Source organism: Poecilia reticulata, linkage group LG3, assembly GCF_000633615.1.
Source record: "Poecilia reticulata strain Guanapo linkage group LG3, Guppy_female_1.0+MT, whole genome shotgun sequence".
Classification (NCBI taxonomy): Eukaryota; Metazoa; Chordata; class Actinopteri; order Cyprinodontiformes; family Poeciliidae; genus Poecilia; species Poecilia reticulata.
In genome coordinates this window covers 7,046,421-7,061,611 of record NC_024333.1, presented here as the reverse complement: position 1 = coordinate 7,061,611, position 15,191 = coordinate 7,046,421, and the positions used below count along the sequence as shown (strand labels likewise).

Sequence of the window (15,191 nt, the reverse complement as noted above, 5' to 3'; positions counted from 1 at the left end):
AGGTGGATAGCCATTTCTTGGCAGTTTGCAGTTAGGTCATACTCTTTTTCTTTGTGACATATTGAACAGTGCTTTCTGAGCTGTCCAATGTTGATATGTTCTTTTAAACTTCACAACCTTTATTTTGATCTCTGTGGTGTGTTTTTCTTCCCCTTAATGCTGTTTGTTCATTAACGTTCTCTGACAAACCTCTGAGGCCTTTCTAGGACATTTGCAATTATACTTGAATTGGATTACATACAGCAAGGCAAGTGACTGGATTTTAAATGGAGCATCAGGGTAAAGTTGGATGAATACAAACGTGCACCAATCTTTTCAAATGTTAATGTGTAAAGAAATATTTCAAAATATTTCTCTATGCTGCCTAATTATAGCACTGCATTAAGTTGGCAGGTAAAATAGCACCCCAATAAAATGAACTGAACTTTGGTACTATGGTGAGTAAAAGGTGAGAAGGCTCAAGCGGTATAAATTATTGTGCAAGGCACCGTATATAGCAGAGAAAGAAGGCTCCATAATCCCTGCCTCTTATGAAAGGCTAAGTACCCACTGGGTGACCAGAGGCAGAAAGGTCGGCCTCACCGGAGTCAGCAAGGATTTTCCAGTTAAAGATTTCAACATTTTACTTTTCTTTTCAATACTGAAAACACAGGGGTGTGAGGACCACACTCACAAAACTGTTTCCCAGGGTAGAACATCGGTGTGTGGGGAAAGCAAATAAATAAAAAAATCGGGGGGAAAAAAATAATAAAGTAAAGAGAAATCATTGAGCGAGAACACTCTTTTCTTCAGCCACCGGCTCCCGCTCCTGGACCCACACTTTTTGAAATGTCAGTTCTTTAGGGCTACAATTCTAATTTTTGTTCTGCTCAGTGTAAGTAAATAGATCTGACTGTGAGTTTTTGTTCACAGATCCCAGGAGAGTGGCTTGCACGCTCAGCAAAGAGACCTCTCACTGCAACCTCCCTCTAACATATTGATCAGGAACGGCTATTGGCGCTGGCCCTGTGAATAAAATGCTGCTCTACCAAGTTCAATTCCCCGCTGGGCCACTGAATGAAGAGACAAAACCTTTAGCGCTTGTTCCCCCCGCACCCCACCACCAAAACCCCTCATCCACCCAATTGCTATTTAGCTCCGCTTCTACATCGAGTGTCGCCGCTAGCAGGCACATCGAAGGACAAAAATTGAAATGTCACTTTTGTGGAGCGCTACTTCCGAAGTGCCTGTGTATCTGTTTTGCTGCCTGTCACTCATACGTTTCAGGCTCCACGGCAGACCAAGGAGCGATCACAATGAGATGGTTTATGAAACCGAAGGTAAATGGTGTTGTTTTTCTGACTCTACGCTCAGAGTCGTTTGTTGACATCAAAGAGAGGAGGAAGCGCCTTGACACATGCATCTAGAGACATTTCCCTCCTGGAAGCAATAATCCTCCTGACATTTGAAATTACCAGAACATGAAAAAAGCCAATGTTTATACAGATTTAGGGTACAGAATGAGTGGCGTTTTGTTTACACATGATAGACAAACCTTTGCTTTTTTTTTTCTCTCCTTGTGACTCCTTCAATTGTGTGACAAGGGGGAAAGATTTTTGAGATATCTCTCTTCAGCTTAATGTAGTGGGGTAAAGAATTATTTGATCTTCTGCTGAATTTGTCAGTTTATCTCCTTACCAAGAAATTAATGGTTTGGACTCGTACTGTGTTAAAACTACATCCAATACTGCATACAATCCACCACTTCTATTGAACACTTTCCACCGTCATGGTCCAGACCAAAGAGCAGTCAAACGATGTCTTGTGGATTTCCCACATTCATTGGCAAGAAGCTTGGTGAAAAAGAGGACCCTGCTGGTCCAACAACTTTAAAACAGAAGAGATGCAAAATAAAAGTAGGTTGGCCCAACTTTAGAGCTCCATGCAAGATCTCACAACGTGGGGTAGAAAACACATGGGAGTGGCTTAATGGTGAGTTCCAGTTTTAGTCCAGAAAAATTTATGGGAATGCCCTCTGAAGTTGGATTCCCCACTGGGAAACATAGGAATAATTTTGACTGTCCTCAGTTACGACTTGTTAGGCGGACTTCGTGTTTCAATATGGCCGCTGCTCACATTAACTGGAGTAAGAATCTGTGGAAACCTGTTTATTTTACGAGACACACATGCAAAAGTGTGTCTAAAACCAATGTTACATGTAACACCTGTAACTCTAATCTGAAAAACGAAAAGTGATGTTTGCTTATGGAAAGTAAAGCAAATGAAACAATGTTTGCAAGACCTATTGCAAGCAATGTTTGCGGCCATGTTGAAATTCCGACTTCTCAACCAGAATGCTGGTACCTTAGGTCTGACTTCAAACCCAGCTCAGAGTTCCCACTTCCTTCGTAACCTGAATGCAGCATGAGAAGCAACACATTAAAGTTCTACAGAAAAATTTAAGATCCAACCAGAGTTTAGATGTTAATCCCTTTAGAAATGACAGCGTGAAATTTTGAAGGAACAGACACTTTGAGTTGTCAAGATAAAAGCCTCAAAACTTTCAGGATTTGTAGAGTATTTTAAGTGGCGTAGACAAAAAACCCTCCTGAAATGTCTGTGAATCTGGTCACCAATAACACAGTGCTACTTAAGAATCACCACCAAGTATTAAGTCATGTTTTGCTTCAGGACCAAATTCGTATTTCACTAAATTGAAAACCAAATTCAGCAATAGATCAAAAATAATAATTTCCCCCACCGTGGGTCCCTTCATTATAGTTTTAACCTGAGTATGGATAGACTTCTTTAGACTTTACATTGTATTTTAAATGATTTCTGTTTGTGTTCCCTGAGCCACAGAATGAGTTTGGGTAGTCAAGTGATTTCCCATATATCATTTATTTATTTAGTAATTTATTTATTTGTGTATTAATCTATGAGCTATGTATTTAATATTAAATAATGCACAGTTCTCTTCATGAGATTTGCCTGCTTCCTCAGTGGTCCTTTGCTTTCTGTTTGGTTGGAATATAGGGCAGTACAGTTTGAGTGCTCTTGTCAGAGACAGTTTGTGTGCTGCTATTTCTTAAGAGTTTTTTGCGGCAGCCGGGATTTAAGAGACCTTTCCTGGGTAGCGTGTGGGCTCCCGTCATCGCCTTCACCGGCGAGGAGCCATAGGAAGGGTCCAGACAGTTATATAGGAGCGAGTGCTCAGAGGAAGAACGCTTGGGAGCGACTGAGCTGCCCAGGAGACCCGGCTCTGTGTCGCTGTCTGGTGTGGCACAACCGCTCTTGTCCTCCCGTAGCTCCTCCTGCTCCTCCTCTTCATCGTCGTCGCAGCACAACGCGTGATAAAGAATCTTGTCGCTGAAGCGGACTCTTTCCCGCGTGCCAGAGGTGCGCGAGGTCTTTTGGCTGTGCGTGGAGCTGCTGGCCTCCTCACTGGAGGAGTCCGGAGTAATGATGCGTGGCCCATTGGGGATCGGAAGCCCGCCATTCATCTGGGAGTAGACCGAGGCAGTGGTGGGGGGCGGGGTGGGGGTCTGGGTCTGGGTCGGGATAGTTCCTTGACCCAGGTCCTGTCGTAGATCGCCCGGCTGTTCGCTGGATCTGCGGGCGGCCGCGCCGGCGGCCTCCAGGTAACTGCAGAACTCCCAGCTGTCGGAGAGCACATCTGCGTTGAGAAAGTCCAGCCTGAAGGCTTCTCCCAAACCCCGCTCACTGCTGGATGTGCTGCTGGCTGTGGCCACCGTCCAATCATCCGGCTCCAGGTCAAAGTCGAAGTCAGACGTTAATTTGTCGATTTGACCCACCACCTGGAGCAGGAAGAAGCACACAACAAAACCAATGAGATATTTCAGAGAAGCCAACGACGTGGAGAATAAGCTCTCTGATGTGTTTACTCTAAGCAAATAAAAGTAAGTAAGTGTTCGGGAAAGATAAAATGTTTAACCACAGCTGTTCAGATTCTAATATCTAAACGTGCTCCAAGATCTGATTCAGAGATTAAAACTCTGCTGTATTTCTCATCAAAGTGAGTCAAAGTCCATCTATCCAGTTGCTGTCAGCATGCGAGTTTGTCTAATGTAGCTCATCATCAAAATCATCAAAAATAATAATCAAACATGCATCCAATCTATTGAGCAATGTTCCAGCTGTTTTTAATCAAAAGGTAACCCTTAGCAAATTGACTTTTAACGTTGATTTAAAGGAACTCAATGTTTCAGCAGTTTTGCAGTTTTCTGGAAGTTTGCTCTAGATTTGTTGAGGGTAAAAACTGAATACTGCTTCTACGTGTTTGGTTCTGGTTCTTGGGACGCAGAGAAGACTAGAACCACTAGACCTGACTGGTCTGGAAGGTCGATACGACAACAGGTATTTAATGTTGTGCTAAGTCATTAAGTGATTTATAAACTAACAGTGTATTAAAGTCAGGAAAATGAAAACAAAAAGGCTTTTCTGTTACTCTGATGTGCTGATAGAGATGGATTCAGCTAATATGTCTTAGACTTAGCTGACACATAACTATTAAAAAAAGCAACTGCTGCTGTTAAATTGGCTATGTAGCAACATTTAGGGCACTAGGTAGAAAAAAACCCAAAATGGAGGCACTGACAACATATGATTAATTTGTGAGCGCTGTGAGGGTCCTGTGTCTCGCTAACCATTAGCTGCTAACGACGTGTGTTTGTAAGTGTTTCAGGGCCTCCTACGGCACAAAACTGAAGGGTTGTTCCATTTGATCATCTCTCCTTCTGAATCTAAAACAGCTAGATCCAAGATATCTTACCTAACCCAGTGTCCTGCATGTTTGTTTCCCAAGTTAAACACGCATGAATAAAAAAAATAATATATATATATACATCATCAAGCATAAGCTTGATGACATACTAATGAAATTCCTCCATTATTACAGCTGTGTTGGAGTAGATGCCTAAAAGATGCAGGACACCAACTCTTGAGGACCGCAGTCGGACGTTCCTGACTTGCACTGATCAAAGTTGAACTGAATAATGTTACACAAAACAAAGATTGCTTATTATGTGAGCAAAAACTCTTAACAAGAAAAAATAACTATGCTATTTGACACCACATCAGAATGAAGAAAAGACTAAACACTAAACGGATCTGCACTGCAATGTTCTACACCGATCTTCAACAGTTCGTTATACATCGAAGCAAATGATGTATCATTCATCACTAGATGAATGATGAAGCCATTCAACTGGTGAATGACTTCACCAGATGAAAAAATAAGAAAAAGACTTTAGATACATTTGTGAAAACGAAGCTAAAAAGACGAGACTTTTAAAAAAACCAGTATTAAGCATAATATTCAGTAAGCCTTTATTTCGGTATTAAAAAAATATTTATTGGTCTGATGTAATATTTCTGCTGTAAGCAGAAAATCATCATAATTAGCAGAAATAAAGGCATCAGTCTGAGTAAGTAAATCTGTATAATGTTTTTCACTAAGTGGCAACATCCTCCAGCTCACTCTGACAGGTCTCAAGGTGTTGCCAGGTCAGACTGGATATACTGTCCCTGCAACAAATTCTGGGTTCTTCCCTCGGGTCTACTCCCAACGGAACATGTCTGGAAGACCTGCAAAGGGATTCGCCTGGGGGGGGGGGGGGGATCCTGATCAACCTTAAAAGCCACATGGATTCCCCGTTACTCCTGCGGCACCTTTTACATAACACCTCAGGGGTATCCAGATCCACAAAACGCATGTATCCCGCAGAAGCATTCTCCCCACGACAGCCTCAGCAATTCTACGACGGTAAAGAATCTGGTTCACTGTTTCGTAGCTGGGATGAAAGCCACACAGCTCCTCTTGGAGCCGATCTTATCAGTTGCTAAGTTTTCATTACAAATGTGCATAAATCTTTGTCTATGTTCTCCTCATGTCGAAAAAACACAATTTTGCAATTGCGGTGTTTCCATTGAATACGAAATTAAATTAAAACCAGAAGTGAATCAGCTGGTTCATGTGGTAAGTCATTAAAAATCATGGAAACGAAGGATGTAAACAGTTACATGAGAAATGTTAATCAGTCAGTCATGGCGCTAGAGCATCAGTAATCACAGGAGATGGCGTCTTATTCAGGCGTTGGAGCGACAAGTTCCTCATACTTGGGAGCCGCTATGAATGAGCCAGTTTGGGGAGATTGTTGCAATTTTACAGAATACTTCTGGATTCAACACATTCAAACTTTTTATGAACCTAGTGGTGTTGGCACATAGTCTGAAAAAAAAAACAAACAAAACAAACCACCATCCTTCTTCTACTTCATATTGTCTTCTTGGTCTTTTCCATCAATAGTAACATCTGGTTCTTGATCACATGACTCGTGATGTGAAAAAAATGCTCCCGTTGTAGTTTTTGCGAAATACATTATTTCGATACGGCTGATTTTCCCGTTAAGGAAATTTATTTTCGTACTTTCAATTTGCATAATTTTATGGTTAATGGATACACAGCAACTCCCAGCCTGATCTTCAACATCTTTTCCAGGCTGAGAATTTTGATCCATAGCGTTCCTAAATGTAGTTCTTTTTTTTTTTTTTTTGTCTGTTCTCTTCCCACCTTCACATCAACTTGCATTCATGTTAGCTCTTGCAGCTGTCAACACAAAACAACATTTTTTTCATAGATAATGTGCAGAAACAACAGAACAGAATTATTCTAAAATTAATGCCTTGCATTAAACTAAGTCTTAGTGGATTTTTTTTTGTACAGCATAACATGACGTTTCCAGATGCTTTCTGTGCTTGACATCCTGTACAAATGCACAACCGCCCCACAACCCCCACTGCCAAGTTCAGCAAAAGCCAAGATTTATCCACAGCTGCTAATAGATCTGTTTGCTTTTCCAAGACTTTTTTTTTTTTTTTTTTATCCGTGAAACCTAAATTGTTTGTTAATGTGTTTGAAATGGGTTGTGTTTTTCAGCACGGCCTCCTGTGGACAGGTGTTTTAAATTGCTCCATGTCGCATCCGCACAAAATTAAATATCCTCTGAAATGAGCTTGTAACACTGACAACGTGCCACGACTCACGAAACGGCAGCAGGCAGAAAGAGGCGGAAAGAAACCCGTTGTCTGATTGGTTAAAGCTGCTTTGTTTTTTTTTTGTGTTTTTTTATTCATATACACACCCTAAAATTCACACCAAAATTAACAGAAATATCCCACCGCTGCATGAAAACATATCACTAAAAGACATTTTATTTATTATTCCCTCTAAATTGACCTGAATGCTTCCGTGATCAGGAGCCGTGGTGTTGAGTGTTTGATGAATAGAATGCCCTTCAGTGGAAATTGCGCTGCTTTGCTTGACAACACCTAAAATCCAAGCCCCTCTGTACTTGACATTTTAGCTCCCTCAATCAGCACATTCGGCTTTCAACAATGGATCGTGAAACGAAAACACTCACGGCTCACGTAGCTTGTAAACGATACATTTCCCCCAAACTATCGAGCAATTAAGCGCTGTTTTGAAGTTTTGTTTAGTCCTACAAAAAAAAAAGAGAGAAGAGTTCACGTGGATTAGCGACATAAATGAAGATGAAAAGAGGAGAAACTGTAATTTCGCCCTGAGAATTATAATTATTTGCAGTGTTTGCTTCTCTCGGGCTCTAATGACTGCAAAATAAGTATAATTGCAGCACAAATTTAAATCTCATCCCTGTATTTAGACCAAGAAAATATTCTATCCACAACTTTTAATTAAATTCTGAGCATTACCACCCAGTTCCTGAGACTAATTTAGTAATTTTTTTTTTGCATACATTTCATTTTCTTAATACACCCTCAATAAACAGAGCATTGATAATAATGATTAAAAAAAACAAGATTTAAACAGTTTTTTTATTGCATTTGATGCATTTGGATGTGTACGCACATTATCATAAAATTGTTGAATAAATTAGTTGCTGTTGGAGAAGCATGGATTTTTAGAGTCCAGTTTATTAGATGATCCCAACGGCAGTTTTTAATACTCTGCAGCTATGCAGGGTTTTTTCTCCCCCTCACAAGCAGATGGAGGAAAATTCTGTTTAAATCTTAAGAAATCAAAAATATGGAAAACCTGAAAGGCTCCATAACTCCAGAAAATCACGGAAAGACATTTCATGCCGTTAAGTGAAACCATCTATATTTTGAATCCAACTGTACGCCACCTCATGCCTGGCCTTGGTTCGTCTGTCAATGAGTCTTCTGTTCTTTTTTTTTTTCTTCTTCTTTTTTGCAGATCCACCAGCCGCATCATCGTACACCTCTTGAGTACCTGGACGGTGCGTGTCTGCTGGCAGACTGTCTGAGGGAATTGGGCTGTATGAATCCTCTAATCCCTGAATCACTCAACCCTGTTTGCTGTGTGATTTGCAGACTTTAACTCGTTGGAGCCCTTAATGTAAAATGCCTCTCCAGGCTTGGAGAGAGAGAGAGAGAGACTTGAAACGTTTTGTTTACTTCATTACACAACTATTAATCAGCGGATTTTAAAATTATCAGGTGCATTTCAAAACATCATTATAACAGCAAGTTGGAGGTTGCATCGTAGTTACTGCGGCATGTTGTAGGTTCATTAAGTGTTGTAACTGTCTTGACTTAAAGGGTCTGCTGAGACTCTCTGGATGGTTTATGCAGCAGCAACAGAAAGCTCTGCACTTTTCTCCTTCTTCAAGAAGTTGTGATGAAACGGGAGAACGAACTGGAATGACTTGGCAGTTTTTGGGCAACAGAATGATTTTTGCTTGTACTTTTAGTATTTTTGACAGTTACAATGTGCAACTGTAGCAACAAGGTATTGTTTTTACTACCGGGAGCAGCTGATTAGCATCGGAAAAGCTTAAATAATGCCCGAACTATGACCCCAAATCTCAGAGGATTTGAAAAGGAGGCTTCGTGGATGCATGGCCAAACAAAGATCTAAAGAGGAGCATCAAAAGCAAATGAAATAGATTAGCAATGCTTCATTAATGATGCTGTTACTGTGGAATATTGTCTTTGGTGCCTGGAAATCAAGCTGTTAGCTTGTCATATAGCACAGAAGCTTCTGACTGCTCACAGCATCACCATCCACAACTACTCTGAAGATACTTTGACGATATGAGTGACGGTGACATTTCATTTCCTTTGAAGAAAAATGTAAAATTGTAGTTTTGTTGAATTATTTTAATTGAATTGACTGAGCCCATCAGGAGCAGTTACCTTCAGTAGTCCCTGTAAGAGAAATAAAACAAACGCTGACTATGTCACAGCGCTGCAACAAATAAAAATGTTTTTGATGACCGAAAATAACCACAGATGTACAGGTGCATCGAAATAAATTGGAGCTTCGTTTGGAAAATTAATTCTTTCAGCAATCCAACTAAAAAAACAACAACTAATAAATTCATTAAATGCTGTATTTTAGGTGTTTAGACAAATATTGATCATTTTGAATTACAGCTACTAAACACAATATCCAGTTTAAAAAATACAGAGGCTGTCCCTGTAGTGTATAGTACATTTAGTTTCCTTTTGCACCAGTGCAGCCTGACATGAAGTCGGTCCACCTGTGGCTCTGCTGAGGCATAAAGGAAACCCACGTTACTTTAACTGTACAATTCAGCTCATCTACATTGCGGCTCTGGTGTCTTTTATATTCCTCTTGACAAAACCTCAGATTCTCATGAGGTTCGGATCAAGTCATTTAGCAGGTCAAGCACATTGATACCATGGTTCTCATACCAGGCATCAGTACTTCTGTTAGTTTGGACAGGAGCCAAAGCTTTACACTGAACCTCAATCAACGTGAATTCTGGGCCTTTCCGCTGTTGCTCCAGACTCAAGGTTATTGATTTCCAAATGAAAGTTGTTGTTTTTTTCCATCTAAAGAAAACAGCTTTGGATCCCCCAGCAGCAATCCAGTCCTTTTTCTCCTTCGCCCAGGAAATGATTGCTGCTGTTTTGATTCAAGGAATGTCACTAATTTGCTCGTCAAGGATTCAGGTATTCTTACTGCATGTGCCACTGTTTCTACCCCACTTTCTCTTTCTACTAAACTTTCCTTCAATACAATAAAGATGCAGTACTCTAAGCAGCCAGCTTCTTTATCAGTGACCTTTTGCGGCTTCACCAGCATGTGGAACGCATCAGTAGCTGCAACGTCGGTTGTTTTCTCCGCGATCGTGACGGCCATGATACTACATTTCTTTTTTTTTTAAAAAGGTCTACATTACTTTCACCTTGTGAAATTGTAATTTGTTGAGAAACAGAACTTGGGGTTTTTATTAGATGTGACCTTTAATAAACAATGAACTGAAACGGATTCCTGAAATGTAGCAATAAAAATAGATACGATAAGTTTTCAGTTTTTGAACTGATTTTCTGGAATAACTTTTAGATGATATTCTGATGCATTCAGATGGGTGAATAACATGCTGATACATGATGTACCTTTTTTATTTTTACTACTGGACAGGTTCACTGGACTACTTCTTCCATGATGATTCTAAAAAAGTAAAAATTTGGATAGGCAGTTTAGAGTAAAAAAAAAACAGCCTGTGAATCCCTGCTTCTTTTTATGGCTCTCACACTCTTTGCAGTTTATGACACAGCGATGGCCTATTTTCGTGACTGAAAAGACTATTTTTGACACAGTTGAGCCTTAATAGATTGTATGAGAGTTGATGTTCTGTAAGTGCTGCGGAGTTGACTGTAACTTCAGTCTTTAATTTTCTCTCAAAGGCCCTGCTGATGGCTGTTTTCGTTACCGTTTGGTTTGAAGGGCGCAATTATAACCGTGTCAGTCATTTTTGTGCGCGTATTCTGATCATATAAATGATAGAAAACGAAAATAAATTCAAATATAGGTGTTTAATTGGTGTAATTTCAGAGCGCCTCTCTGTGTATGAGCGAGATCACAGTAAATGTCTCTCCCATACGGGCTTTTCTATAAATTTTAACCAAACGAGTGAGTGTTGCCGTAATTTTAAGTGTTATTGTAATTTCTTTTTTCTGTTTCACTGCACACTATCAACCAGCAGCGATGAGTCAACTGTGTTCACAGCACCTGATCAACTCGGAGCTTAGTCATTTCACAGCTCTCAGAGGTGCTTTAAAGGAGAGGTTGCCTCGGCGCCATCAGACGGGGGTTTATTACTGTACCTCAACACCTGTCGGAGATGATTGGGCTGGGTAATTGAGGGTCAGAGTGAAAGAGAGCTCTTTGAGCCTTGTCTGTGACAGAAAGTTAGAGTGATGGCAATGACAGTCCACAATAATCTAACACAGGGCCACGGTCAGTAATGTAAAAGCTCTTGAAGAGGCTCCTCTTTGGCAGAGGTGTGATTTAGGAAATAGAATCACCCCCACTGACTGTTATTTAGGCCTTGGCAGTATATTGGCTTTGAAAAAAAAATGTTTTAACTAATATTTAAAATAAGATATAAAAACAGACATTAGTGTGCATAAAAGCTTTAAAATCTGATGGTGTTTATTTAAATCTTTTAAATAAAATCTGTAACAACTTGGTAGTCAGAGTCGTTCTTTTTCCAGGGTCGACCCAAAGCAATATTAGTTCTTTTAGACACATAAGACCCAACAGAATTAGTTCAACTTCACACTGTACTTCTAAGACCAGATATTTTAAGTTATAAAAATAATTCCAACAGGACAGTGTTTAACACTCTTGCCTTACAGTTAACAGCCTTGTCTGTGGTTCCATTCACTCCTTGTCATCACTTATATGAACTATATTTTAGGTTGTTTGGAAATATTTTTCCAAATATTTCCAAGTATTTAACACCTCAACATATTGAGATGGTAACAAAATGAGAGCCACTTTTATTAAGCTAACGCTGGTTTACTTGGTTAGCTAACATGTCTACAAAACAGTCGACTCTGATCTCTGCATAGCCCAACTAGCTAGTTAGCTAATACCAGCTTGGTAATTTACCATTTTTACTCTTTAAAAAAGATGTTGGACAAGATATTCAACCAAAAACAAGACTTGCGTGAAAACTACCTTCCTTTCTATTAGGTGTCACATATTTAAATGTGTATCAGAATCAAAATGGTAAACCCTTTTTTAGCTGGCTGAAAGATGACTTCTACACTTTTTCATAAGTTATATGGAACATACATTAGGTTGTTTGGAAATATGTATGAAAAACAGACAGTCATCATGAGGGAACTAAAGGGGAGGCACTTTTATTAAGCTAACACTTGTTTACTTGGTTAGCTAGTAGCAACATGTCTGTAAAACAGCTGGCTGCAATTCCTGCTTAGCCCAACTAGTTAGTTGGCTAATATCAGCTTGTTAGCTTACCATTACAGAAAGCAATATTGGAGAAAAATATTCAACTCAAAACTATATTTACATGAAAACTACCTTCTTTGTTTTATTAGACGTCCAATATTTAAATGTGCATCAGAATCAATATGGTAAATATATGTAATGTATTTTATATTTCAGCAGCACAAGGAGTAGCTTTTGTTATCAAAGAAAATTACTTGGAACATTTACATTTTTATTTCCAATTAGTAAATGAATGCCAGGACAAATATGAAATTGTGATACTTTTGCTCAAGTGTGTCATACAGAACTATACATACTGACTACTCTAAATATCATGCATTTGTCTCAGAATTGACCCTGCAATGTACCCTAGATCATTGCCTGCTGTGATTTGCTCTAGCCATCCTAAACAAGATTATACAGGAATAAAATGGGCTGGATGAATGACTGTTGGTGCCATTAAAAATAAACTACAAGACTGACTTTAAAGACTTAACATAAGCACGCTTTTTCTCCCCTCGGTCCCCTATGTGCATCACTAATTGAAAATGGACCGGAACATTAGCACAGGAATACAGGCAGAGGTCAGAATCACTGAATGTGAGAATTTAGGTGTTAAACGGCATCTGCTGAGAGGGAATATATAACACATCCTCTAATCACTGTGATCTTTAAACAGATGTTTAAGGGGAATAACTTGATGGGCATTAATGGCGTTCTATATGAGCAGATTTTTGTTTGCTGCCGAGTAAACAGATGGAGATTGCCATCTTTTGCAAGTCTTACATAAAAGTGCATATTTAACATGCCTCTAATGATGTCTGTGGAAAGGCTATCATGTTTCCACATTCATATTCTAGTATTTACCAGCAAATAAAAACAGCTTTGAAATAGGACATCTGTGACGATGCGGTTTGTACATATGTAAAAAATAAATCAGGTGCAATTTACCAAGAGAACTCGGATAGAACACTCTCACTGGGCTCGTTTGAAATGCACGACGTGTGAGGGAATTTTCGCTGGAGCGCTTCATTACTCTATATTCAAACGGTTTCTCTCCATCTGTTACTTTGCCACCCATTCTTGCAGGAGTCATTTTTCAGAGGAGTTTGCGGCGCTTGTTTGGTTATTATGCCCCATCCTGCACGGCTTTGCTTTTGTTCACGGGGAAAAAATTGAAATGTTCATTTGAGCTCTTCAAATAAATCAAAACAAGCCTTGTTTCTTTCTCAACATGCTGCAGTAGATTTCCATCTTACCCCTGTGCTGCTTTTCCACTGCTGAAAGCGCTTAATGCCAGTCTGAAGGTCTCAGCAATTATCAAAATGGCCTTGCATGCTGGCTTCATGAGTAAATCAGTCACAAATATTGTTTTAATGCAGTTAGCGCCTGCAGTTTTGCACTCCCCCACCACCTTATCCTTATTTTCCCTCAATTTAAACTCCCCCAAGACAAGAATATGAATGGATTCCAGCCACTTGCTTTGTTTTGATATGGTTTATCTTACCCCCCTGAAGCTAATTTATCATCCCAGACTAACTCTGAGGGAACATATTTACTGCATTCCCAAGGAAAATTATCCAAGGGATCCCCCAGGTATGTGCAAGTTTTTGTTTTTTTTGATGTCTTATTTAGCACTGGATAAAACAGCAGTTTGGGATTTTAAATACTCAGCATCACACAGCTGCAAAAAGCTCAGAAAGATTAAGCTTATGGCAGGTTTTATTAAGCAGAAAGTAGAGGCATGTAACTCAATTTAACACGCTTTCATACCGAGCAAGGACATGGTGACAGTAGAAAGGAACTACTTTTTTTTGACAGGAATAAACCTTCAGCACCAACCGAGTTCAGTATGAGCAGCCATCTGCTGCGACCATCTGGTGATTTGAGAAGGCAGACAGGAAATGTGGAAAACACAAAACTCTTTTCCAGGAGGTTTTATTTTAAAGCAAACCACAAAATATGGAGTATGCAGCTTGTTTACCTTGTTCCATGACAAGCTATAATTGACCAAAACTTATTTTTGTCTAGCCTATTTTCATTTTATTTTTAATGTGGTAGTATTATGTATTTTATAGGAACATAGTGCTATAAAATTGCTGTATATGACAAACATGACTTAAAGATTTGCGTCTTGAAATTGGGACTCTGTGCTCCAGCTCTTTCTGACGTTACACCTCAATCACGCCATCAGAACAATGCCATTAACAACTGTTCTTGAGAGTGGACTGAAAAGCAGTTCATGTGATGAGCTCAGCAGACTCGCAGTTCCACCAGGTGTTTGCTAATTGCTGCTGCCGCTAGTCTGGAGGAGTTTTGTGGGGGGTGCAGAGGGGCAGGGTGCTATGTCAGGCGGAAGCTCGACTGGAGCTTGAAGGAGGAGCTGTAGTGGAAATAGGCGGGGCTTTGTGAGAACAAGGGTTTAGGCACAGCTGAATGGTTGCCATGGGAGATTCAAGGATTTCTCAGACATGCATGAAAGAATCAGACCCTCCTGGTATGTTTTTGATGAGGGAACAACATGACGTAAAGCTAAAAAAAATTGTCTGATTTCTACATGATAAATAAACGGGCAACATCAGAAAAAAAATACTTTTTTTACTCTCAGGAGTTAACAACTCTGCACTAAAAAATGATCCAAGTGAACCAACTTAAAAGAGTTGTCGTGAAACAAAGATGGATAAATTAATTTTTACGTACATAGTTAGATTTAGCAAGTAATGAACTCATTTCTTAAAGTTGGAGCTCCATTCTTTCTTTCGTTTTTTTCAGTGTGGGCGTTGGGCTGATATTGTGACAGTTAATATCTATTAACATAGTATATTTATGAATAATTTGACGAGCTCTGAGCCTGTCAAAGCTTACATTAGGGAAGCCACTGATAGCGTCACATAAACTCACTTTTTTAAAAAAATCGAAA

At 39.6% G+C, this 15,191-nt stretch overlaps 1 protein-coding gene across 1 annotated transcript in view; it reads right to left on the bottom strand.

Annotated features, from left to right (window-relative positions):
• Positions 1 to 608: 608 nt before the first annotated feature.
• The window catches only part of insyn1 (inhibitory synaptic factor 1), a 66,973-nt gene continuing 52,390 nt past the window's right edge, over positions 609 to 15,191 (bottom strand). The window contains exon 2 of the mRNA XM_008404750.2: positions 609 to 3,797. Within this exon, the coding sequence (XP_008402972.1) occupies positions 2,979 to 3,797 (819 nt within the window). The 3' untranslated portion in view covers positions 609 to 2,978. The remainder of the gene's footprint in view (positions 3,798 to 15,191) is intronic.